Raw genomic sequence first — 25,581 nt, 5'->3', positions numbered from 1 at the left:
CATGAATGGGTTAGAAACCATGAAGAAAAAAAAAAAGGTGGTACCTATATTTATTATTTCTTTTCAAATATTCCAAAATACATTTCTACAGACATTATGACTGTGGTCTTACAGGAGTGATTATCTCACATTTTACAAAGAGAACACACCAGCTGGTACACTACCAATCCACCCCCTGGGGAGGGTGGGTGGCAGACTACAAAATGTCTACAGGACACACAAAAACTAAACTGATTGAAAGCCCAGTAGGAAACCCAAATCTTTCTTGCTTTCTACATCTGCATAAATTCCAGAAAAAGTCCTGCATTAATATATTTAATGACTAGAAACATAAACTTCTGTAGTAGATGAGTACATATTCTCCACTTTGGATGACTCAACTGAAGATGCAACCTTGTCTTCAAATAACCTGGAACTAGACAAATTGAGATAATTTATGCAAGAAATGAAACTATATAAACATGAACTTCCAACCTGGCATCAAATGCAAGACATCTCAACTCAGATTACATTGCCAGGCCTTCTTATCTAGAAGCCAGTAACAAGAATAAGCACATGGTTTCAACACAACTGAGGAAAATCTTCAGAAAGCAGCAATCAATAATACAATTTAAGCAGGCTGCTCTGCCTTCTGACCCAACATTATCTTGTGATAACTGTTTTTAATGGCTGCAGTGAGATATTACAGTATTCAGCTGAGCTCAAGTGGGCATAAATCGCTGAATGTTCCTTCACGGGTTGAATATGTTATTAATGAGTGTGAATACGGAAAAAGGACCATAAACCACCTTTCTGTGGCAGATAATAAAATAACTGCCTCAAAATCATACGTACACACTCCAGCACACTAAGGTTAAAAAAAACCCCCAAACCACAGAAATGTGATTCTGTTTAAACTGATTAAATTGAGATCATTTACTTACAAAAGAAACTTTATCCTATTTAAAGAATTCCAAAATTATTTCATAGCAGAAAAAGTTGCTTCTCAATTCTAATTCCAAATGCACTTCAGCATGACTACACTAAATATATTTCATTTTGCAAATTCTATACAGTCAGTAAAAAGTTCTTTTCTCCTAGTGACATCTTTTCATGGCTTTGTGAGTGTTCAGATCCCTTCCTCCAGCCTACTGCTCAAACACAGGTTTGGCAGCACAAAACTTCTGCTTGTTTTGAAAATCCCCATGGAACACACAATCCACTTAGCACACATTTTAATGTGCTGAATATGCACATCTGCAACAAGAAAATGCGGGGGGGGGGGGGGGGTGTCTCATATGTGGTAGAATGAGCCAAAACCCCATTCTTGTTATCAATGCCATATGACCCTTGGAGCATCTTGTGAATTTTTTTTTTAATGCATCTGCTTCAAACATGTTCATTTTTGGCACGTTTTTCACTAGATACAGATCTCATGTTCAGGAAAAGACCAGTGCCTTGTTTCAGTATGACACTATTGCTCAAGTGACAATAGAAAGGTAAAAAAGTCAGGCAGAAGCATCCTAAAGAACTGCTTTAAAAAACACAACAACAACAAAAAATCCAAACAAGAAAACAAAGACGAAAAGAAAAAAAAGAAAAAAGGAGGAGGGCACCAAACAAAACTTGGCTTTGTACTTCCATTTCCTGTATGCCACTCCAGCTTGCCATCAGAAGGAGGCTGCCTTTCCCCTCTCTGATTTGAATACTGGTTTTGTATTTAAATCATCTGCCCTGAAATGTGGGTCTTTGATTCAGTAACATAACAGAATATTTCCAGAGGGGGAAAATTGTTTCTAAAAACAAAACAGTCCTAGTCTAGCAGAGACTGTCTAGGCAGGGAAGGGAGCTGCTGTGTGAGACTGGAACTAAAGGAAGAGAAAATATTTCCCTCACAGCCCCCACAACAAAGGCTTTTTTTTTTTCATTTCAACTCTTAAGAGCTCAAATGGCAAGACAGTGTTAACTTGGAAGGTGTTTCTATTTTACAGGAGGTAAAACTAGAGAACAACTAAAAGATGTTATCCAAGATTTCTACCTTCCTCTTCTCAGAGCAAGAGTTTTCAGTCTACTTTGCCCTCAGGGAACCACAGCTCCAGAGGTGGCTCCTTTGTGACTCCTTCTCAGGCTTTGCCCCAGCTTTTCCCAAAGAAAGGGAAGTTTTTTTTTCCCCAAAAAAAACTTCCTGCCAAGGCTGGAAGTTCACATATGGGGTTAGACCATTTGTGTACTTAAATTTAGAAAAGCCTGAGTCCTCTGGATGCAGAATAATACTCATTCTACAAGAAGAATATATTCCTTTAAAAAGTGGAATCCCTTGTAATTTCTCAGTGACATGACACGCCACACATTCACAGAGCCTCATTAGCTGAAGGGGCAAAACATATCCCAAGGCCTTTGAGTTTTACTGAGGGTTTATAGGATTTTTTTAACCAACAAGAGATTTGTTTGCGCCTGTTTTGTGTGCCTAAAACTTTCCATGAACTGTTTCACCTGGTGGGTGGCAGACTGGACTTCTCCACAGAAGATGTGCAACACTGAGCAGAATCACTTGCATCCCTACCTGAACATGGGAATTGCAGGGAGAGCAGCAAGATTTAACTCATACCAAGATAAACAACTGACATAATTTTCAAAGCAGTTCTCAGATCTCTCTTTGCCTCATTGATCTAACATAAATCAGTGATATGCAACCTAATAACACATTACACATCATTGCCATCTACCACTCTGAAAATCACAAAACCAACTCATCACTCAGGTAAATATTACCTGATAATAACTAATAGTTACCCATTACAAGGGAGTTTCAATACCCACAACGTGGAAGAGTTAAACAGCCTCATCTTGGTGTTAAATATTGGTTCTGATCGAAAATGAGAAACACACCTCCTGTCTGCCTAGGTGTGAAAAGCATTTTTCTTCAGAGAACAGATCCATACCCATCAGTTCACTCACTACCAGTTTATTGTCAGCCCTTTTCATTTTAAGTGTAATTTCCATTTGAAAAAGCCACAGTTTCATGGGGGTTTTTGTACTGAAGTCTTACAGTATACTCTCACACAAGTGACAAAGCCAAAAATAACTGGTTTTGTTATTTTCAACTACACACAGCTATTTCATTTCTTTTCCAAAGCAGTTTCAGGCAATGCAAATGCACATAATACAGGTTGACACAACACCTCAATGGGCAAATCAAGGCCCTATTACTAAAAGGCCACAATGCCATCATCCTGCTCACTTCTGGATCAGACAAAAAGCATATCAGACTACCTCATACACAGAGCAAAAATAACCATCCTGTAAGGTAAAAAGTAACAATAACTTGGGATGATTGTTCCCAAGCTGCAAACTATCTGAAGACATACTCTTTTTTTTTTTTTTAAAAAGCTGTTTTACTGAGAAGATACATGAAGTAAAGAGTTGAAAGATTGCTTGCCAGATGCCTGCTAGAGCTTTACATGCACACACACAAAAGATAAAACTGCTGAGTTATTTTTTTATATAACTTATGTAAGAGGGGTTTTCAAATGTAAATATTATACTTAAATTAGCATTTCTGGTTTGTCTACAATCAAAAGCCTCTGACATCACAAATCACGACAATGAGGTGGCCTAGCAACCTAGACAGACAGACACAGGAAGTTCAGTCAGTCAGTAATAAAAAGCTTTGGCTGTCTGGCTTCAGGGAGAAGAAAATTGCTTGGATGATCACTTCAATACTCTACTAGGTGATGCACTATTTTATTCTTTCTGATAGCTGCAGTTTAAAAGAGCTCAAAACAGGAAAATGTACATGTAAAGGCTGAGCAAAGATGTGGACTGAAGCTTTATTTTGTTTCAGATTCACACTTTTGATAGAGCCTAGGGAGCCAGAGAGAGAAAAAAGGAAACTGTCCCCAGTGCCTGACAGGAACAAAAGTGAAAACAGCTGCTTGAGCTACCTGCAGAGTGGCTCTAGGAGCAAGGGGCTCTGCTGGGGAGGCAACAACCTCTGCAGCGTCAGTGCAGAGCACTTGCCAGCAAAACAAAACATACCTAGCAAATCACAGCCATAATTCCATTGCTATCATGATCCACTGAAAATACACTGTCATCTGACTCACCAGCAAATCTACATCTAAATTCACCCTGTGCTAAATTTACAGTGCTGCTCATGAGGGACCCAAGCCTGACCATGCTGCTGAGCAACTACAGCTGCTCCCAGAGAAAGGAGGCATTCTGCTCCTAGTAGGAAAGTTTGGTTTTTAAAAGAGGTGTTGTCAGAGCTGAGGATTTTTTCTCCACCCTTCCTCATTCTAATTACACCTAGGCAGTAACAGTGCTAAACTCTATGCTAATGAGAAGCTTTAAATTCTTCTGTCACTTTTCCCTTCCCTACCTTCTTGAGGCTCATTCTTTTCTGTTCCTTTCTATCTTGCCCCAAAATCTTTTCCAAAAAGATTAGAACTATAACCCTTCAAGGAACTGACTTCCAAGTACCTAACATTTAAGCCTATACCCAGCAGGACACAGAGTGTCTCTGCATTTTTGTCATATATATGTTTTTTCAATAACTCTTACTCAATCATGAAACCAAGGTACGCATTCTGAATCCATTACTAATATCAATATTGAAAAAACTCCCCATATTAGCTTGTGTCCAGTCACTCAAAACTACTGACAACTCACTCAGACAACTGGCAAATAAATCTGCTTTGGTCATTTATCCAGCAAGCAGTGATTATCAAGATGAACATTTCCAGATTTGACAAGTAATTGCTGTATTAAATACCATAAAAGTACATTTCTCAGAAGTTGATGGCCCATCCACAGAATTCTTATAATTAGCAGCAATAACCGTTCTGGGTAAGTGACTATTCTCTTCTAAGGGTAATAGCATCTGCTTACATAAAGGGGTATTTTTGGCACATTCTCAAGGTCTTCTTTCTTCTGCCCTGCTGTCAGAACTCTAATCAGGTATGCACAGCACCTACAGTGGTCCTGCATACTGCAGGTAATTAGCCTTTCCACTAATCAGAGAGCATCTCTCATTGCTGCAAACACACAGGACACTGATTGTTCCTTAACCCTGAGCTTTCCTTTGCTCATGTCTCAAAGAACTGACTCAACACTGAATACCTTGAACTATTCTTTCAATGCACACAATTTAGAGCTTTCCAAATAAAATAATTTTTGAGTATTTTGTGGGAAGCTGAATTTAATGACATGAATTATCAATGCTTCAGCTAAAATGTATCCCTGGTCTTTCCCTCTCCTCCTAATAGTTAAGAAAATAAAAGCTCACAATACTTTTCTCTGTGACCATCTTCACATGCCTTTCTGCTTGAAAAATTGATCACCTTAGATAAAAACTAATTTACACCTTGATTTATTAAGACAAGAAACTCGTGTTTAGAAGGAAAAAGGCTGCAGTAAGTGTCTATGCTCTGACAAATGGCAAAAAATACAGCTGATTTAACAAATGAGTGATCAATCAATGATGCACTGAGGCACATGACAAAGGGAAGTCAAAATCCATTACATTCAAGAACCTCCTTTAAATTCCACTTCAGTGCACTGACCCTGTTGCTCAATGCTAAAGACTTTACAAGGTTTTCGGAAACATTTAGAGAAGCTTTTGTTTTGGCATTCACTCAGCTGCACCTCACAATTAACACTGCCAGACTCCTCTCTAATCAATTATTCATTAAGATTACTAGCATATCTTTTGAGTGCCTTAACTCCACATCAGAAGTGTGCGAGGAATGATACATCCGTGTGTACTTTGCAGAATAAAAGGCAGACTCGGAGCAGGTTTTAACGTTAAATGGGAACAAGGCTAAAAGGAGCGAAATCAACACTTTTAGTCAAAGTTGAGCTCCAGGCGAGCTGCAGGCAGTGCACAGCGTGAGAGAATTTGGCTCCAGAAAGTGCCCATGTGTTGACAGCTGAAGAAGAGTTTGAAGGCTTAATGGTAAGAAATGTTCCGTCAGTGGTAATGTTACACTTTACTTACTCAGTTAACTACTCATCTTCTCCAGCCCTGACAGCTCATGACACAAACCCCACTCAATTCAACTTTTACCAGTTGCTACACAAACATACTTCTTGTGGCTAGTATTTTTAACAGCCAAACAAAAAAAAAAAAAAAAGAGCAGGAAATAATTTTCAGGATATAACTGTCAAATACAATTGTGCTGAAGAAATTAGGAATGCAAAAAATCTGAAAAGTTTCTCAAACTATAGAAAAAACTCAAATAATTTGAGCCTATCTCTACAACTATAATAACACATGTAAAATAAGCAATTATCAATTTTTGCTATGGTAGAACCTACTCTATTAAACACATGTGTTGGTGAGGAAGATATCCAACCCCTTAACATAATTTAAACACATAGGTTAGGAAGGTTCTGTATTTAAAGCCCATGAGAGAACTAACTTTCTGAAGTTAGAAGGCATAAATGGTTCTCCCCACAGCACAGAGAAAAATCCTATTATCACAGAATCTTTTAGGTTAGAAAAGAGCTTCAAGACCCCATTATCAAGTTGAAGTTACAAAGTTTTCAGTCCTTGTTTGCATCCACCTGTTCTGCCTGGCTCAGAATGAACAGCCAGATAGGACAGTAGGCGAGATGAACCTAGAGTTACCTAGAATTTTTGCATTTTCTAAACATCACAGCATGAGTAAAGTGTAAAAAAAACAAACAAAAAAACACCAAAAGAAAAGAAAAAAAGAAAATAACAACATTACCAAAGACAAACAAATGGCAGAGCCATAAATGTTCCAATGCTCATGGTGCTACCAGAGCAGAATTGAGTTTTCTGAATCCGAAGTGGTATTTAATAAAATCTCATAAGTGTGAACAAGCCTGTAGCTGCTAAATAACATATCAGTACCAGAGCTGCCTAATATTCCTCTGTTCTGCATGCCCACAGCTGCTGCCATCCTGACTGAGAACAGCAGCTCTGTGTTTACTTTGTAAACATAGTGATAAGCATGTCACTTACCAAAATCTGGCAAATTTTGGGTTTGGTAAATTTTTGGTCAATAAAAAGCAGGTCATTTACCAATGACTGGATATCGTTTTCCAGAACCTGATGTTACATTACAGAAACAACAAAAAAACCCCAACTCATCAGCAGCTGGAAGCAAGGGTCAGGCAATGCCTTTGAGCATCTGCAACAGATCCAAGCACTTCAAAATGAAGTGAAATTATGTTAATCATGACTACACCTTGCTCCTTGGGTTATCAAGTGGTTTAAATGCATAACTCCCACCAACTGGATTTCTTGAAGCTACCCAATTCACTAAAGAGAGACAGAGGTGCGTAGAAACATTTAAAACATACAAACAAAAATAGAATAAGGAGCTTAGAAGATCAACTCCCCTTGAAACCGAATTAGGTACTTTGAAAAGTACCTATCATGACTTTACAAAGCACAGAAAAAGCTAATTGTGCGCTTCAACAGACAACTGTACTCCTGAAATAATATTCATTATCACACATACTGTAAATATGTGCACAAAATCTCAATATATTGAAATCTTGACAGCAAAAGAGCTTAGTGCTATCAGACCAACATTACTGTACCCAAGCCAGCAACAAAAATATTTAAATTGTCCTTGGAAGAGGTCTACCAAAAGGTATGGATTCACTGTACAAAATACCAGCTTTTAACATGTCTTTTGTTCCTGTTACAGTGATTTCAGAGGACTTGGTTACTCAGAAATAATTGTTTCAAGCGGAAATAAAATATTATATCTCCCAGCAAATAGTCTGATATTTCAACTGAAGTACAGTCTAAATCCTTACACAATTTCCTTTACTATCCTGATTTTTTCTTTTTGTTCAGAGGTAGCACTTGCATATGTTTTCTCTGCTTTTCAAAGAGAAAATAATCATTTAGATTCATATGTAAATTCCATGTTCCTTCATGGATTGTCACAGCAATTCATGACAGACTGTACAGTATTATCACTGAAAATAAAGTATCTTAAAGGAAAAATAAAAGAGAACAAGACAGAAAAAAACCCTAATAAAATCATTACTAATTCTCTATTTAGCATCAGAGGCCTGAACACAAACTACACCTCTGCAATGTAAATCTCCCAACTGAGAGCCCTTTTGGACAGTTGGGTGTCATGAATTTCTGCTGTAACACAGAGGTCTGTGTTCAATGACCACTTTTGCAAATGCCCACTGTGGAGCTCCCCATAATTTGTAAAACAGATCAAATGGTCCCACTCAACACCCCCACCCCGTTTATCACCCTATCCTCAGGGTGTTTATGAACAATGTTTAAAAGGCAGCAATATGCACAGCTGATCAGACCAGCAGCTGATCAGTATTTAATCACCAAATCCAATAAGGAAACAAATGAGGCAGAGCACAGGGGTGGAAAACAAAGGTAAGTGGAAAATGTTGAATGAGCCACCAATTTATGCAAGATAAAAGCACTCTCAGAAACAATTTACAAAACAATTTTCTTTTTACACATTTAATAAACATTCTGTCAGAGTAAACAAAATCTCAGAAGCTGGAAGTTTAAAAAAAAAAAATCAATTAAAATGAAGTCACAGGGAATGGTGGGGAATTGTTCCTGGCAGTTATTTGATATAGTATGGTTAATATTTCTAGTCAGGCAAATTAACAGTTTGGCTGCTGTAGACTTGCACTCACACAATACATAACCTCTGAGGGTTTGTTCTAAAAATTACAGAAATATATGCATAAATACTGTTATATAGCTACATCTGAGAAGTACAATAACAGTTATTTACTGCACAGGCTCTAATACAAAGGAATTCTACACTGCTAAAACCAGCTGAAAAGAACATCTGCATCTTAAAAGTAAAAAAATACACCATTCATTCCTCAGGGTCCCATTTCACTTGTAGAAAATATGTTGAAAGCTCTTAAATAAAATTCTCTAGCCAGCTGTATCAATAGATGAGCTTTTCTTTAATACCATTTTGCTGTATAATTTGTACTGTGCCACAATTTATTGATTGAAGAAAATTCCAGTGAGGCAGTGTCAGTTTCTGTTTCTACAGGGAAACCACTGAGCTGAACAGCGAGGCTCCTAAGGTCAAATCAGGATGCAACTTGTGTGTTGCTACTTTAAAATTACATTGGGCTAATGAGGAAAACAATGGGAGGTTTGCAGACGTAAAATAAACATCACTTTTTCCCTTCACTATCCTGTTAATGTAACTTGGATCATCATGTAAATTAAGGTTTTTACTTATCATACCTTTTCATGAAGTAATTTATATTTGCAAGCAGAACCTGCGTTTTCTTCCTATGCTTCAAGTAATTTGCTATCTCTACTGTGCTGCCAAGTGTGGCCACAGAAAGAAAGAAAACCATTTATCTTCTAGCTTATCTTGAGATTCTGCTTAGGAGAAGCTGCTGTTCTTGGCTTCTGTAGCTCATGTTTGCATTAGAGATTTACCCACCTGCACTTCAGGTGCAAGGAGGGAGAGAGAAAGCAGCTTGTCTTTATCACAGTGCTCTTTGCAAACACATTCAATTTCACATGGATGCTGAAAGAACAGATAGGAAACCTGATGCAACCTTGCCTTGTTGAGAGGAATGAAAAGGGAAGAAACAGGAATGTTTCACATGAAAGCTGACATTCATTTATGTCTGAGCTGTACAAAGTGAATCACTAACTCTCAGCTGTGACAGAATATCTGCCTGCAGACACCAGAAGTGTAAAGAGTACCTCTAGTTTAGGAGTTTGGACACCTGTGAGTCAGCAAGTAAAAGGAGTTTCAGTCCTGCCCACTCTTCAGAAAAGAAGATTCCCCCTGTCCTGAACCTTGGGCCCCTGGAGCCACAGCTTGGCTCTGACGCTTGGACAACCCTTCATCCCAGCTCTCTACCTGACATCCATGGTAATTCTGGCTCAAAACACTGTGCTGGTGTCCCACTATGGGCTTTGCCCATCTTTCCTGAGCCTGGCACTCCCTATCAGTGGCACTGTTCCTTTATCCTGCAAAGATCTCAGAATTGCACCCAGGATTGTAATACAGAGCTCAGAGCCAGCCAATGAAAACCTTCCACACCTGCAGGCTTTTAATGTCTAACGTCAAGTTGTGAAAATTGAGCTACAATACAATGAAACAAAGGAAATATATCAATAAAAACAGTTGTATTTGAACTAAAGAATGTGCAGACTAAACAAACTTTGTGTTGGCCTGAGGCATTTCAGATATGTCATCCTTCCTGCCCTTCCCCACAGATCATACAAGATATTTATGAGTTCTGTGAGCAAGCACATGCGCAAAATAGTGAGCACAGAAAGGATCAGCAACAGTTTTTACAAGCACTGTGTTTAATTATATCTTTCTTTTTTTAGTGACTACTGGATAAAAAAAACCCCAAAACAACAAAACAAAGCTATTATCTCAACTTGCTCAGTGCCTCAGAAAGACTAAATGAGCACAAAACTCTAAAGTATCTCCCAGCCCAACAACAGCATGAAGAACGTCAGAAGTAATACAATTAAAAGAGACACTTATTAAAATAACACCATCTCTCAACCAGCTAACTTTGATTTAATAGAGCAAAATAATTTAGCAGAGAACAATGCACAGTTGCTAACCTTTCATACCATGTTAACAGGTGGCAGTGCAGTTTTCTTTGATGTTTGTTGTGAAGTCAGATTCAAAGAGCCTATTCAGTTATTCTTTGTTACATTTGTATTCTTCTCTGCTATCAATAGCTACATTAAAAAACCAAAACAAACCCCCCACATATTTTGAACCTTATGAGATAAGCCTGTCAATGCACACAAGCATCCTGTGACCTTTTTTTTAAGCTATAATTGAAATTACATGCTTTTGACTGCTGACAGTTTTGTAAAGAAGTTTTGTTTGCAAAATCAAGGTATATGACTGAAAATATCAGAAGGGATACAGTCAAAGGAACAAATGGACAAAGCAGTTACAATGGAGTGTTACAAGGAACAAACGGACAAAGGACAGGTTACAGAAGGCTTTGCTCAACCTGCTCCTGTCTGTTCCTTACCCAAAAGCCAAACTTTAGACAGGTCTTCTGAAGTGAGTGATCTCAGGAAGTAACAGCCCTAACCAGGCAGCAAACCAATGCAAGTTTTTCTGATGCCTCTCTCTATCAAACTATTATAGCTGTGCCTTTATCCTGCATGCAGTACTGTTTGTTTCCAAAGATGTGCACTCAGTTACCTGTTTTCCACTCCATGTGTGAGACACAGAAATATCAATTCCCTAATATTTCAATGCAGTGCCTCAAGTAGCAGCATGTAAGCACAGCTAACATATGGGAGAAATGGCAGAATCTTCTGCCATTTAAAAATCTAATGGAAGAACCTTCGGTCCAGACATCTTTCCTTACAATTATTACTTTACTACTGTTAAAAATTCCAAACGAGGCCAGATTCCAGAGTAAGTTGAAACAGGCTCTCGTTTATTAAAAAAAATAAGCCAGCAAGAACAAGGGACCTGGGATAAGCCCAGAATCCCTACACAACAGCTCAAAACAGCACAGTACTAACAACAAAACCGAAAGAACCCCCCCAAGCAACTGAAAACCCCCCCTTTTTATTACTACCCCTGGTCCAGGATTGGTGGGTTTTGGATCCGCGCACCGATTGGTGGAATTCAGGCGCTTTGATTGGTCCTTACTGGTGTTCATTCTGGACCAATCATTTCCTCAGGGCGTCGAGTGATTGGTCAGTGCCCTGGTCCAATCACCTTCCACCGCCAGCCCCCACCAAGTCCTGGACACTTCCCTTCCCCCACAACAAGCAAACCCCAACTTTATAAAAAAACCAAACTTATAACAACTCCCCCCTCTAAAACTTTGATCGGGCTTTAGCCCAGGGGTCCGGTACAAGCCACTCTCCCAATCATGTCTCCCCTCCGTAGAGGATCAGCAACTTTCTATGGCGAGAATGTAACTTGATCCGGTCTTGCCCCCCTTTCTCCTTTTCTTAAGGTGTTACTCTTACTAGTTACTGTAGCAGGAGTTCACTTTCCCTTTTGTATCAACTTCTTTCTTCTATCCTTTTTAGGGCCAGATTGCTAGATGCGTGGGAGAATGCTCTATGTCTCTGCTTGAATCTTCTGATCTGCAACAAAAGATACCAGAAATTAATATTTCACAATTACTACATCTTTCACACCAAATATCCGTTTCATTTAAAAACATATTAACAACCTTTTACTCAAACATTTACATAACAACTCTCAGAAATTACAGTCTATGGGGTTTTCGGCAGTGTATCTGAGGTCTCTTTAGATTTTGCTAAGGTTGGTAGTAACTCTTTGGGTGCGGAAACTGGCCCTTTTACTCTAGTTATATGTGTCCACCCTCGTTCCTGCGTCCGGACAGCTGTTTCGGTAGTCAATAGCACTTGAAAAGGACCTTCCCACTTTGGGACTAAGGGTTGTTCTTTCCAAGTTCTGATTAGTACCCAATCACCGGGTTGAAATTTATGAATCTTGAAATCAATAGGAGTGGATTGAGGAAGATATCCTTTAACTCTCAGTTCTTCTAAAGTGCTGGTGATGGTCTTTATATATTTTCTTGCACTCATTTCTCCTTCTTTGTATGTTCCTGCATGTCCTAGAGTTGTTAAAAATGGTAGCCCAAACATAATTTCATATGGGTAAACTCCTACATCTGCTCTTGGTCTTGTCCTTATTCTTAATAAAGCTAAAGGGAGACATTTTAGCCAATTCATTTTCGTCTCCTCTGTTAATTTGGTAAGTGTAGTCTTGAGGGTTTGATTCATCCGTTCTACTCTCCCAGAACTCTGGGGTCTCCAAGGTGTATGAAACTTCCATGTGATGTTAAGAGCTTCTACAAGCTGTTGTATTATTTTAGCTGTGAAGTGAGGACCTCTATCTGAATCGATGGTGTTTATAATTCCATACCGGGGTATGATGTGTTCTAATAAGATCTTACTTACAGTTTCTGCAGTTTCTCTGGTGGTCGGATAGGCTTCCACCCAGTGTGTCAGATGGTCTATTATTACCAATAGATATTTGTACCTTTGCACTTGCGGTAATTCTGTGAAATCTATTTGAATGCTTTGGAATGGTCTCTTTGCTAATTCTCTTCCCCCTTGAGGCGGTTTTCTCATTACTTTTCTATTTATTCTCTGACATATCATGCAGTCTCTAGTTATTATTCTGGCAATTTCCCATACTCCAATACATACATAGGTCCTCATAAAATGGTCATGTAACGCTTGAGTCCCCCAATGGGTTGATGCATGCAGGTCTTCCAATATCTTTCTGGTGAGTGCTTTGTTTAGTATTTGCCTCCCATCTGGCATTTCCCATTTTCCTGTTTCCTTCAATATTGCACCTTGTTTTAGTAGCTCTTCTTGCTCTTTTTCATCAAAAACAGGAATTTCTTCTATTCTTTTATCCTCTTCCTTCCCATCTCCTATTTCATTCAACTTAAAGATCTTTTCTGAGTCCTCTAGAGCAGCCTGTTTTGCTGCCATATCAGCTAAATTATTTCCTTCTATGTCCTTAGTGTCCCCTCTTTGGTGTCCTTTCACATGAACAATAGCAATTTCCTTAGGCCTTTTCAGAGCTTCTAAAACTGTTTTTATGAGACCTTTGTGGATTAGGGTTTTGCCTTTTGTATTAATAAATCCTCTTTCTGCCCAAATCTTACCAAAGGTGTGGACTACTCCATAAGCATGTTTAGAGTCAGTATAAATAGTTCCACTTTTTCCTTCAAGCTGCTTCAATCCTCTCAATAGTGCATAGATTTCACAGCACTGAGCTGACCAGTTTACAGGTAATTTTCCTTGTTCTACTATTATCATAGTATGGCCATCCACTACTGCATATCCTGATGCTCGCTTCCCATCCACCACCCGAGATGACCCATCTACAAAAAGTATTTCTCCTTCTGGTATTGGCTGTTCCTGTAAATCCTCTCTTACTTTTATTTGCATATCTATGGTCTCGAGGCAGTGGTGTTCGAGCTCTTCCTTAGGTTCTCCGTATAAAAATTGGGCAGGGTTTTGTATCCTGGTGGTGGATAATTCTATGTTGCCACTGTTATTTAAAATCAATTCATATTTTAACAGTCGGCTGTCAGAAATCCACTGACAGGCTCGTTTGCTCAGTAGGCTTTTTAAATCATGGGGTGTATACACTTTGATTTTGTTCCCTAAGGTTAGTTTGTAGCCTTCTTCTACCAGGGTTACTGTGGCAGCTACAGCTTGAAGGCACGTAGGCCAGCCTCTGACAACTGGGTCCATTAATTTTGAAAGATAGGCTATAGGTTTCCGTACCCCGCACCAATCTTGTGTTATAACACCATAGGCTATTCCATCTTCAACGTTAACAAACAATTCAAACAGTCTATTTAAGTCCGGTAAACCTAGAACTGGAGCATTCGCTAATTTCTCTTTGAGTTCTTCTAATTTTGCATCATCATCTTCATTCCAATTAACAGGTTCATCTTCGACTAATTTATTGTATAAAAATTTGACTAATTTTGTATGACCATCAATCCACAACTTACAATATCCAATTAGTCCTAATAATTTTCTTATGTCTGTTTTTGTTTTTGGTGCTGGTAACGAAAGTATCCCTTGAATTCGATCAGCATCTAATTTCTTATAACCTTTTCCAATTAAATGTCCTAAATATTTTACTTCGGGTTCCACAAATTGCAATTTTCTTTTTGATACTTTCAACCCTTTTTCACCTAAGAAGTTCAACAAGTTAACTGTTGTTTTCTGTACCTCCTCCTTTTGTTCTCCAGAAATTAATAAATCGTCCACATATTGCAGAACTTGGGTATTGTCCTCAGGTGTAAAGTACTTCATTATTTCCTCCAAAGTCTGTCCAAACAAATTAGGTGACTCTGTAAAACCTTGTGGTAACCTTGTCCACTGTAATTGTTGTTTCCTTCCTGTCTCCTCATCTTCCCACTCAAACGCAAACCATTTCCTGCTTTCTTTCTCTAGTGGGCACGACCAAAATGCATCTTTTAAATCTATAACACTGAACCATGCATGGGTTGCTGGTACTTTACTTAGTAAATTATATGGGTTGGCAACTACAGGATACCTTGTAATTGTTTGTTTATTTACCTCTCGTAAGTCTTGAACCAAACGTTGTGGTAACCTTGTCCACTGTAATTGTTGTTTCCTTCCTGTCTCCTCATCTTCCCACTCAAACGCAAACCATTTCCTGCTTTCTTTCTCTAGTGGGCACGACCAAAATGCATCTTTTAAATCTATAACACTGAACCATGCATGGGTTGCTGGTACTTTACTTAGTAAATTATATGGGTTGGCAACTACAGGATACCTTGTAATTGTTTGTTTATTTTCCTCTCGTAAGTCTTGAACCAAACGATATGTACCATCTGGTTTCCTGATAGGTAATATAGGTGTGTTGTGCGGTGACATGCATGGTTCTAATATACCTTCCTTTAGCAAATTTTTGATAACTGGTTTCAGTCCTTGTTTTCCTTCTACAGAAATTGGATACTGCTTAACTCTAATTGGAGGAAGGTTTGGTTTCATTTCAATCTGAATAGGTGTAATGTCTAGCAACCCATATTTGCCTTCCTCTGCCCACACATTCGTGTTAATTCCTTTTTCATCCTCATCTTTTAATAACATCATCTTTGCCACCATATGTTTTCCTTCTGGCACCACTCCTATTTTTAGTTGCACCTGTAAGTCCCGGCCTAGGAGATTCGAATCAAGTTCTGGCAAATATAGGAGGTCAGTACAGCCTTCTCTGAAACTTCCCTTCACTGTTACATCCTCTATGATAGGTACTTCAAAAGGATTATTTTCAGCACCTCTAACTTTGCAAGTCCTATTACTCAATTTGCATCCTTTAGGGATTTTTGAAACGCTTGATCGGTCTGCTCCAGTGTCTACTAAGAATTCGGTTTCCTCGCTCTGAGGGCCAATTTCCAAGTTTACCAGGGGCTCCTTTTGATAACCTAATCCATCCCTCAGAGCATAGAGCCCCCGACACCCCTGATCGTTCCCTCTAAGTTTTCTTTCTAATTCCTCTTGTTCTTGGGACATAGCATCATCTATTTTTCTCTTTTTACAAAAGTTCCTTGTGTGTCCTTTCTCACCACAATAAAAACATGTAATCTCTGCCCATGGTGGTCTCCTTTCCATCCACGGTGTTCTACTGTCTTTAGCATATTCACTGTTTCCACCAAATGGCTTTTTAAATTCATTTCCTCTAGGTCCAGTATACTTATCCCTTCCCTCTCTAGTCAATCCATCATTTCCAAATCCTGCACTTTCTCTTGCTACTGCTACCATGATTTTAGCCTTGGTTCTTGTCTTCTCCTCATCTCTCCTCAAATATACCTTCTGTGCTTCTCTTAACAGTTCATTCATACCCTTTTCTTGCCAATCATCTATCTTTTCTAGCTTCCTTCTTATATCCACCCATGCTTTCGTAACAAATTGTATTTTGACTAACACTTGCCCTTCTGGGCTATCTGGATCTACACTTGAATATAGTTGAAAATTTCTTTTTAACCTCTCCAACCAAGCACTTGGAGACTCATCCTTCTCCTGTTGGCTGTCAAAAGCTAGTCGGGCATTATTGGTTCTTGGTACCGCCTCCCATATTCCTCTGATTATTAGTGTCCTGTATTGTCTATGTTTGTTCTTCCTTCCTCCTCGTTGGGATCCCAGTCTGGTACATTAAGTGGCATTTTGTCCTCCCCTCTAGGGCCACCTCGATTTTCTCTCTCCCATATTCTCATGCCTGCTGCTCTGATCATTTGTTTTTCCTCCGAAGAAAATAATATGTCCATAATTGAATTTAGTTCCTCCCACATGTAAATATTAGGTCCTAAAAACTGATCCAATTGTTGGGAGATACCTATAGGGTCTTCCAGGAGGGGTTTAATTTCTTTCTTAAAGTTTCTGACCTCTGAAGCGGTTAATGGAGCATTCACAAACCCTATACCTCCCCTGGCTCCCCCCATAGGTACTTCCCTTAGAGGAAATAATTTTTCAGTCTTTTCTAGATTTTCCTTCATTCTCTTTGCTTGGAACCTTGTGTTATATGGATGACCCTCAACATGTTTGTCCTGTACAGTTGTTTTACTTTCTTCTTTATCTTTACAACAGCAGGTTGTTTCTACTCTTGCATGCTCTTCCTCTATTTGACTTTTAGGGTTTTGGGGTACATGGGGTATATAGAAAGGAGTACCAAAAATGGGATTTTGAGGGATTGGTGGAAATATAGGGGAAAAATAAAAAGGAGGATTTTGGAAGGTTTTAGGAATTGCTGTAGGGGTAGAAGTACTTTGGGTAGTATTTGAAGAATTTTATGCCCTTGGCAAAATTTAAGATGAATTTGAGGGCTCAGGTGTTACTGGGATGGGAGATGGCACAGAGGAAGATGCATCTACAATATGGTGTTCCCTGCTTAAGGAGGGAGGTGATTTTATTGTTTCTACATTTGTGCCTTGTCTCAGTTTTTCCCCTGAGGTTAGTATTGTGGGGTATAACTCTGGGGGAGGTGGTGGCAAATCATGTATGGGTGAACTTGAGGAAGGAGGAGGTAATGGGAGGTATTCTATTGGATCTGGAGGGGGTGGAGGAGGAAGATGATCTAATGGGTCCCACCTCCTTTCTGGTACCTTATTAACTTCTTTTTCTTTTTCTTTGGAAACCTTATACACTTTTATTTCTCTTTCTTGCTTCTCCTTTTCCAGCCAACATTTAGCATATTCAATTTCCTGTTGGCATGGCTCTACCCTGGTATTAACATATCTGTTTAAAGCTACACACAACCACTTTTCTTCAGTGCCATACCATGGCCAATATACTGGACCTTCAGCTATGCTTTCTTTAGGCCATATTTCTGTGCAATATTTTATCATTTGTATTCTATTTAACTCTTTTAAGTTCTCATTATCGTCCCAGTTATTTAACATTTTCCCCAATGGACTACTGGGAGGTATGCTCTTAAAGGTTTGCTTCACCTTTCTTTTCTTAGCTACGCTCTTTCCTGCACACTGTCCCATTTTAGAGTTTAAACTGCTCCTCTTATTCTTTAATACACACCAGCAACACCGTTTAAAAAGATCAAATATAACTAAATGTAGGCAACACCAAGCGTGGGAATTGAAATGCAATAAAATAAATATGACAGCTTATAGTGGGAATTGAAATAAATATGGCAGGTTTTATAGAAATGAAATAAAATTAAATATGATTATTTAAATAAAACAGATAAAATAACAGGGCACAGGAGTTAACTGTGGGAACCACTTAAACGTGGGAATTGAAATAAAGATGGCTGATTTTATATAAATGAAATAAAATAAATATGGCTGTTTAAGGTGGGAATCAAAATAAAGATGGCAGATTTTATAGAAATTAAATAAAAATAAATATGGCGTCCTATAATAAATGAAGTTAAGATGTAATAAAGAAAATGACAGGATGTGGGAATTGAAACAAAGATGGCTGATTTTATATAAATGGATTTTAATAACTTTTACAATTTAAATAAACCAGCTATAGGATAATAAATTAATCAAAATGGCAGGACGTGGGAATTAAAATAAAGATGGCGAATTTGGATTAATGAAGAAAATGGCAAAATGTAGGAATTACAACAAAATAATGAGTTTTAAAGAAATTAACTATATCTTAGATTTATAAGGAATTACAGTAAGTAATGGCTCCAATGTAATAAAATGGGAACAATTCAATTAAAGGAGTAAACTAATCTGTTTTAAGAGAATCAAAAATCCAAACAGCACTTTGGAAGGAAATTTAACTAACAATTTAATTCAACCTTTAATGAAAATAGCCACTTAGTTTTCTGGGTACTGTTTCACTTCTCAAAATGGCCGCCGCTTGGCCAATAGCCACCACACAATAAGAACTTAAAATGGCTGCTACACAGCCTTTATACCACAAAGCACACACTTAACTCAAAATGGCTGCTCCTCGGCTAATAGTCACCACACAATAGGAACTTAAAATGGCTGCTTCACAGCCCACACACTTAAAAATCACCAAGATAAAGGAGCACTTAAAATGGCTGCCTGCCAGCCCACACTTAAAATTACTAAGAAAAGAGAGCACTTAAAGTGGCTGCCTACCAGCCCACACTTAAAATTCACTTGGGAATCGTCTGGAGACTTCTGAGCTAGCCCTCACCCCAGAACCTTACTCCTTATATCCCGAACGCAATTTAAATAATAATTTAAAAAAAATCTTTTCCCTAGTTCCAGGCCAGTTCTAATAACAGCCCCCGTCTCACTCATGCTCACGCACTACGCACCCCCTATGCTTTCAAACCCTACTTACGCTACTCAGGGGTAATGCGAGCCCCGCTCCCTCTCGGAGGGGTTGCCCTTTTGAGCTGTTGAGTTCCCTCCGACCTCAGGAATAGGCGCGTTCCCTTCTGCGGTCCGACGCAGGCCAGAATCCAGCAGCCGAAAAAAATGTGGCTGGACGCGTCCCTTGGGTCTCAGGCTACCCCAGACAGTTTTGGGGCGTGGCCTATCCCGGACAAGTCCCCAAAAGATGTTATAAAATGAACGAGGCCAGATTTCGAAAAAGGTGAAAAAGGCTCTCGTTTATGGAAAAACAAGCCGGAAGGAACAGAGGGCCCAGGATAAGCTCAGACCCCCTCACAACAGCTCAAAAAAAAATAATCTATGTGCTACACACACATTGGGTTCTTTTCTGAGTGAACTAACCCCACTGCCCACGAACCAGAAAGAACCTTGCTTAACTGAAAACCCCCCTTTTTATAACTGCCTTTGGTCCAGGATTGGTGGGATTTGGATCCACGCACTGATTAGTGGAATTTAGGTGCTCTGATTTTTCTTTATCAAGGTTCATTCTGGGCCAGTCATTTCTTCAGGGCGTCAAATGATTGGTTGGCGCCCTGGCCCAATCACTCCTCTCGTCATCCACCTCCTGTCACCACCAAGTCCTGGACGCCTTTTCCCCTCCCCACAACAAACAACTCCCCATTCTTTCCCCGAAACCAATAAAACCAAACTTATAACACAGATGTTGTAGTCATTGCCTCACCAATGAGCAAGAGGACTCTTCGTGTAGAAAATCCTGCTGGGTTTATTGAGGATGAAGCAAGGTCCAGGAAAGGGCAGGAAGACAATCACCGTTGAAGTGATCCAGGGACGAAGAGCAAGGACAGGGGAGAGTCCAGGGGATATAACTGGGACAGGGTAGGAGCAGCCAGGACACAAACACACCAATGGGGATAGGGACCAGAGGAGGGGTCAGAGTGGGGTGACGCATCTTAGGCCAATAAGGGAGCAGGGAGGGTGTGGGATTCTGAGGAAGACCAGTAGGGGACCTGGGGATACAAAACTTCCCAGAATGGGGGAGTAAACTCTGAATGACAGACATGAACGAGCAGGGAACCCTGGGAGAATGCTTCAGCTTTTCACCCTAACCTAGACTGGGGAGTTCTCCCAAGGCATTCTACCCTGGCCACTAGTATCACCGTCTCCCACAGCCTGCCACGAGGTGACAGTCATTTTGAGGAGGTGGAATTGTCACCATGAGGTGGTGTCATCTCATGGTGCTTCCCCAGGATAGCTAAAGAATGAATTTTGAGGAACAAAGCAACTTTGTGTACTGCTGTGTGGGAGGTCACGGGCCAGACACTGAAGCAGGGATGACTTGGGAAGACTCTCCCATGTAGTTTAGGGTGAGAGATTTTATTTTTCCCAGATCTCTCTGGTTCTTCTGAGCAAAACAACCCTGTCATTCAAATGATGTGTAACTTCCCAGCTTCAGAAAGCTCTCTATCTCTTGTGTGCTCATTGGCCTCTGCAGCAAACCACTCCCCTCTCCCCTCCCCATTGGTTGTTGTTGTGTCACGCCATCCTAGCTCCTCCCTTCTTCCCCAATCCTATTGGCTTGTTTGTATCATAACCCCTCCTACCCTTCTCCAGTTACATACCTAATCCCCTCCCCTGCCACGGGGAGCTCTCAGTGTGTTGAGCCTGTGTGCCTGCACCTCCCGACAGAGAGATCAGCACCCTCTCTCTTTGGCTTCTTGACCCTGAAACCCTTTAGCTGAGGTTGCAGACCTTGTCTGCCCTGCCTTTTGCCTTACCTGCATCCTACCTTCCCTAGACCCTTTGCTGTTCCTTCAGTAAAGCCCAGCTGGAGCCTTCATGTCAAGAGCCCTTCTTCAGCTTTTGGTCGTGCATGCTTTACTACATTCAGGCCTGAGTGCAAGGTGGGCTGGGGGAGCTGATCCCGGGAGGGGATCGCTCTGGGGAAGTCATCCACCCCAACAGCACCTGCCCAGGGGTTGCCACAGTACTGGGATTATCTATTGGGACAAAGGGATTAGGAAGAGAGTACGATCTCTAAAAGCATGGCCAGCAGTGTCAGGGTGAGGGTACCAAAGGGACTTGGGAGAGCCAGGGAAAGAGTAGTAGCCCTGTGTCTGCTGTGGATGGGCGGCTCTCCCCCCATCCACCCGGTGTAGGGGAAATGGGAATAGGAGAAGGTGACAAAAGGGATCTAGGGAGAAGTGGGGACCGCACTGAAAGACATTTTTTATTTTCCTGCTCGCAACTCAAGTCATCATCTTTCAGTATTTGCATAATTAAAGGAGACAAACTCATAAAACCTTCCTTTATCGTGGGGACACCCCTTTTGGTGCCCTTTCTTAGCACAAAACCTACAGCCTTCAAAAAATCCTTCTTCCTAATATCACTAACAGACAGTTGCAGAAACCTAAAAAACATCCAGCGAACAAATTTCTTCACCATTCCTTTAGAGAACATTTAATCCCCCTCCCTCAGGACCCCCACAACTTGGACATATATCTCTCTCTCTTGAGTGGACAAATAAACATCCATGTCAACCACTCAACTTAAATTCCACCCTCCCACTGCAGGAAACAAGACAAAAGAAAACAAAAAGGGTCCAGACAGCCAACAGCGGCAGACCGCTCACACTGTGGATGGTACGTCTCCTCAACCTCGAGAGCGCGGCTGCCCACCCAAAGAGCGCGCTAGCCAGGTCCATCCCTTCACCACTAGGAGAGCTGCCAAACTGCTGACCTCGGGAAGAAAAACTGCATGAGGGTCCTTGGTTCTGAGGACGTTCTCCTGGGAGCTGAAGGGAGGGTTATGTCTTTGTCCCCTGGGACCACCATCAGAAAAAAAGTCGGTGTGCACACACAGGGGTGTTGGTTTGCCAGAGACAATAAATCCAAATGGCTGATGCCCACAGGAACAGTTCCGAGAGGCTTCTTCCTGTAGTATGATGTTCCTCTGAGTTAACGTCGCTCCCAGTGGCGATGATGGAAAAAGCAGCAGAAAAAGCCCCATGGTGGTGCACCAACTGTGGCTCGCACTGCGGTCACAGGAGCCAAGGGATGCCAACTAGCAGCTCTTCATGCATCCGGAGGGTACCACAAGAGTGGCCACTCCCAGGCTCTCACAGAGACTGCCTGGGTAGTGGTGAATGCCACTGCGTGGGTGACAGAGGCAAGTACAGGCTACGAGGATCGAAGATGAAGGAACAAGAGAGAAGACACTCTTATGGATACCAAGGAGTCTTTATTCCTCAGTGGGACGAGGGACAAGTGCCGGAGATAGAGGGTCCAGATAGCTCTTATAAAGGGAGTGGGTGTGAGGGGTGAAAACATAAAGCATCCAATGAGGGAAAGTAAGGGGAGGAGTATAATACTTGACAGAACCAATAGGGATGATACAGGGGAGGGAAGAATCCTCAGAATCAAATCATATTATGAATAGAGGATGATTGACACAGAAGTTTCTCAAAGAAAATGGGGGTGGTTATTGTGACTGACAAGGAAGGTGGGCAGCACCACTGGAATTGACATGGCCATTTAAGGACATGAGGGGAGGAGCAAGAGGATTGTCATGTTGAGGGACTGCCAAGTGGCAGGAAAAGCAGAGAGTAAACAACTTATGGAGAAACCATTCTTAGGGGTTGAAATGGGGGTACAGATGATCAAAACACTTCTGTAGCCAACAGAAAATAGCTGTCTCTTGTAACAGAAACAACAATAAAACTTGTAAAAACACACAACGCCACAAGGGTCTTTTAGCTAATTCTCTTCCTCCTATGGCTACTCTTGTCATTATTTTATTATTTATTTTCTTACAAGTCATATACTCTTTTGTTATGGTCTTTGCATTCCCCAATGCCTAGAGGCATGCTGAATTTCTTGGATCTTCTGAGACACCGCCTTGTTTTTGCAATTCGTCTTGCTTTTGTTCTGTGAAAATTGGAATTTCTTCTTCATCTATGTCTTTAAGGTTTTCTACTTTAAATATCCACTCGTCCTTTCCCAAAGCTGCCTCTTTTTGGCTGTCCGATCTGCTAAGCTGTTTTTCCATTGATATACCCATTTGATGTCCTTTGACATGTACTACTGTGACTTCTAATAGATCTTTTAGCACTTTTAATATCTCCTTTATCAATTCTTCATGAATTAACTTTTTACCTTTAGAATTTATAAACCCCCTATCTTCCCAGATTTTACTGAATGTGTGTATTATTCCATAAACATTCTTGGAATCAGTATAGATAGTTCCCTTGTTGTATCTTATCCAGATTAAACCTCTTAATAGTCCATATAATTCACAGCACTGGGCTGACCATTTAGTTGGAAATTTTCCTTCTCTTATTATTTTTGTAGTCTTTCCATCTATGACTGGATAGCCTGACATCCTTTTTCCTTCTACAACTCAAGAAGGGCCATCTACAGGCAATACTTCCCCTTCTAATAAAGGTAGTTCTTGTAGATCTTCTCTAGCTCTAGTCTGTAGATCCATTAATTCTTCGCGCTAGCCAGGTCCATCCCTTCACCACTAGGAGAGCTGCCAAACTGCTGACCTCGGGAAGAAAAACTGCATGAGGGTCCTTGGTTCTGAGGACGTTCTCCTGGGAGCTGAAGGGAGGGTTATGTCTTTGTCCCCTGGGACCACCATCAGAAAAAAAGTCGGTGTGCACACACAGGGGTGTTGGTTTGCCAGAGACGATAAATCCAAATGGCAGACGCCCACAGGAACAGTTCCCTCTGAGAGGCTTCTTCCTGTAATATGATGTTCCTCTGAGTTAACGTCACTCCCAGTGGCGATGATGGAAAAAGCAGCAGAAAAAGCCCCATGGTGGTGCACCAACTGTGGCTCGCACTGCGGTCACAGGAGCCAAGGGATGCCAACTAGCAGCTCTTCATGCATCCGGAGGGTACCACAAGAGTGGCCACTCCCAGGCTCTCACAGAGACTGCCTGGGTAGTGGTGAGTGTCGCTGCGTGGGTGACAGAGGCAAGTACAGGCTACGAGGATCAAAGATGAAGGAACAAGAGAGAAGACACTCTTATGGATACCAAGGAGGCTTTATTCCTCAGTGGGACGAGGGACAAGTGCCGGAGATAGAGGGTCCAGATAGCTCTTATAAAGGGAGTGGGTGTGAGGGGTGAAAACATAAAGCATCCAATGAGGGAAAGTAAGGGGAGGAGTATAATACTTGACAGAACCAATAGGGATGATACAGGGGAGGGAAGAATCCTCAGAATCAAATCATATTATGAATAGGAGATGATTGACACAGAATTTTCTCAAAGAAAATGGGTGTGGTTATTGTGACTGACAAGGAAGGTGGGCAGCACCACTGGAATTGACATGGCCATTTAAGGACATGAGGGGAGGAGCAAGAGGATTGTCATGTTGAGGGACTGCCAAGTGGCAGGAAAAGCAGAGAGTAAACAACTTATGGAGAAACCACTCTTAGGGGTTGAAATGGGGGTACAGATGATCAAAACACTTCTGTAGCCAACAGAAAATAGCTGTCTCTTGTAACAGAAACAACAATAAAACTTGTAAAAACACACAACGCCACAAGGGTCTTTTAGCTAATTCTCTTCCTCCTATGGCTACTCTTGTCATTATTTTATTATTTATTTTCTTACAAGTCATATACTCTTTTGTTATGGTCTTTGCATTCCCCAATGCCTAGAAACCACTCTTAGGGGTTGAAATGGGGGTACAGATGATCAAAACACTTATGTAGCTAACAGAAAATAGCTATCTCTTGTAACAGAAGCAACAATAAAACTTGTAAAAACACACAATGCCACAAGGGTCTTTTAGCTAATTCTCTTCCTCCTATGGCTACTCTTGTCATTATTTTATTATTTATTTTCTTACAAGTCATATGTTATGGTCTTTTGTTATGGTCTTTGCATTCCCCAATGCCTAGAGGCATGCTGAATTTCTTGGATCTTCTGAGACACCGCCTTGTTTTTGCAATTCGTCTTGCTTTTGTTCTGTGAAAATTGGAATTTCTTCTTCATCTATGTCTTTAAGGTTTTCTACTTTAAATATCCACTCGTCCTTTCCCAAAGCTGCCTCTTTTTGGCTGTCCGATCTGCTAAGCTGTTTTTCCATTGATATACCCATTTGATGTCCTTTGACATGTACTACTGTGACTTCTAATAGATCTTTTAGCACTTTTAATATCTCCTTTATCAATTCTTCATGAATTAACTTTTTACCTTTAGAATTTATAAACCTCTATCTTCCCAGATTTTACTGAATGTGTGTATTATTCCAT

At 40.5% G+C, this 25,581-nt stretch overlaps 1 protein-coding gene across 1 annotated transcript in view; it reads right to left on the bottom strand.

The window, feature by feature from the left end:
- LOC120502842 overlaps positions 1-17,258 on the bottom strand; it is a 75,885-nt gene extending 58,627 nt beyond the window's left edge. Inside the window, exons 1-2 of the mRNA XM_039710760.1 lie at positions 15,329-17,258; positions 13,175-15,085 (exon numbers count right to left, since the gene is read on the bottom strand). Coding sequence (XP_039566694.1) covers positions 13,175-15,085; positions 15,329-16,360 — 2,943 coding nt within the window. The 5' untranslated portion in view covers positions 16,361-17,258. The remainder of the gene's footprint in view (positions 1-13,174; positions 15,086-15,328) is intronic.
- Positions 17,259-25,581: the final 8,323 nt, after the last annotated feature.

The sequence above is a fragment of the Passer montanus genome, unplaced genomic scaffold (genome assembly GCF_014805655.1).
Source record: "Passer montanus isolate IOZ18808 unplaced genomic scaffold, ASM1480565v1 scaffold23, whole genome shotgun sequence".
Classification (NCBI taxonomy): Eukaryota; Metazoa; Chordata; class Aves; order Passeriformes; family Passeridae; genus Passer; species Passer montanus.
The sequence above is the reverse complement of the archived record's forward strand: the minus strand, read 5'-3'. Positions and strand labels throughout refer to the sequence as shown.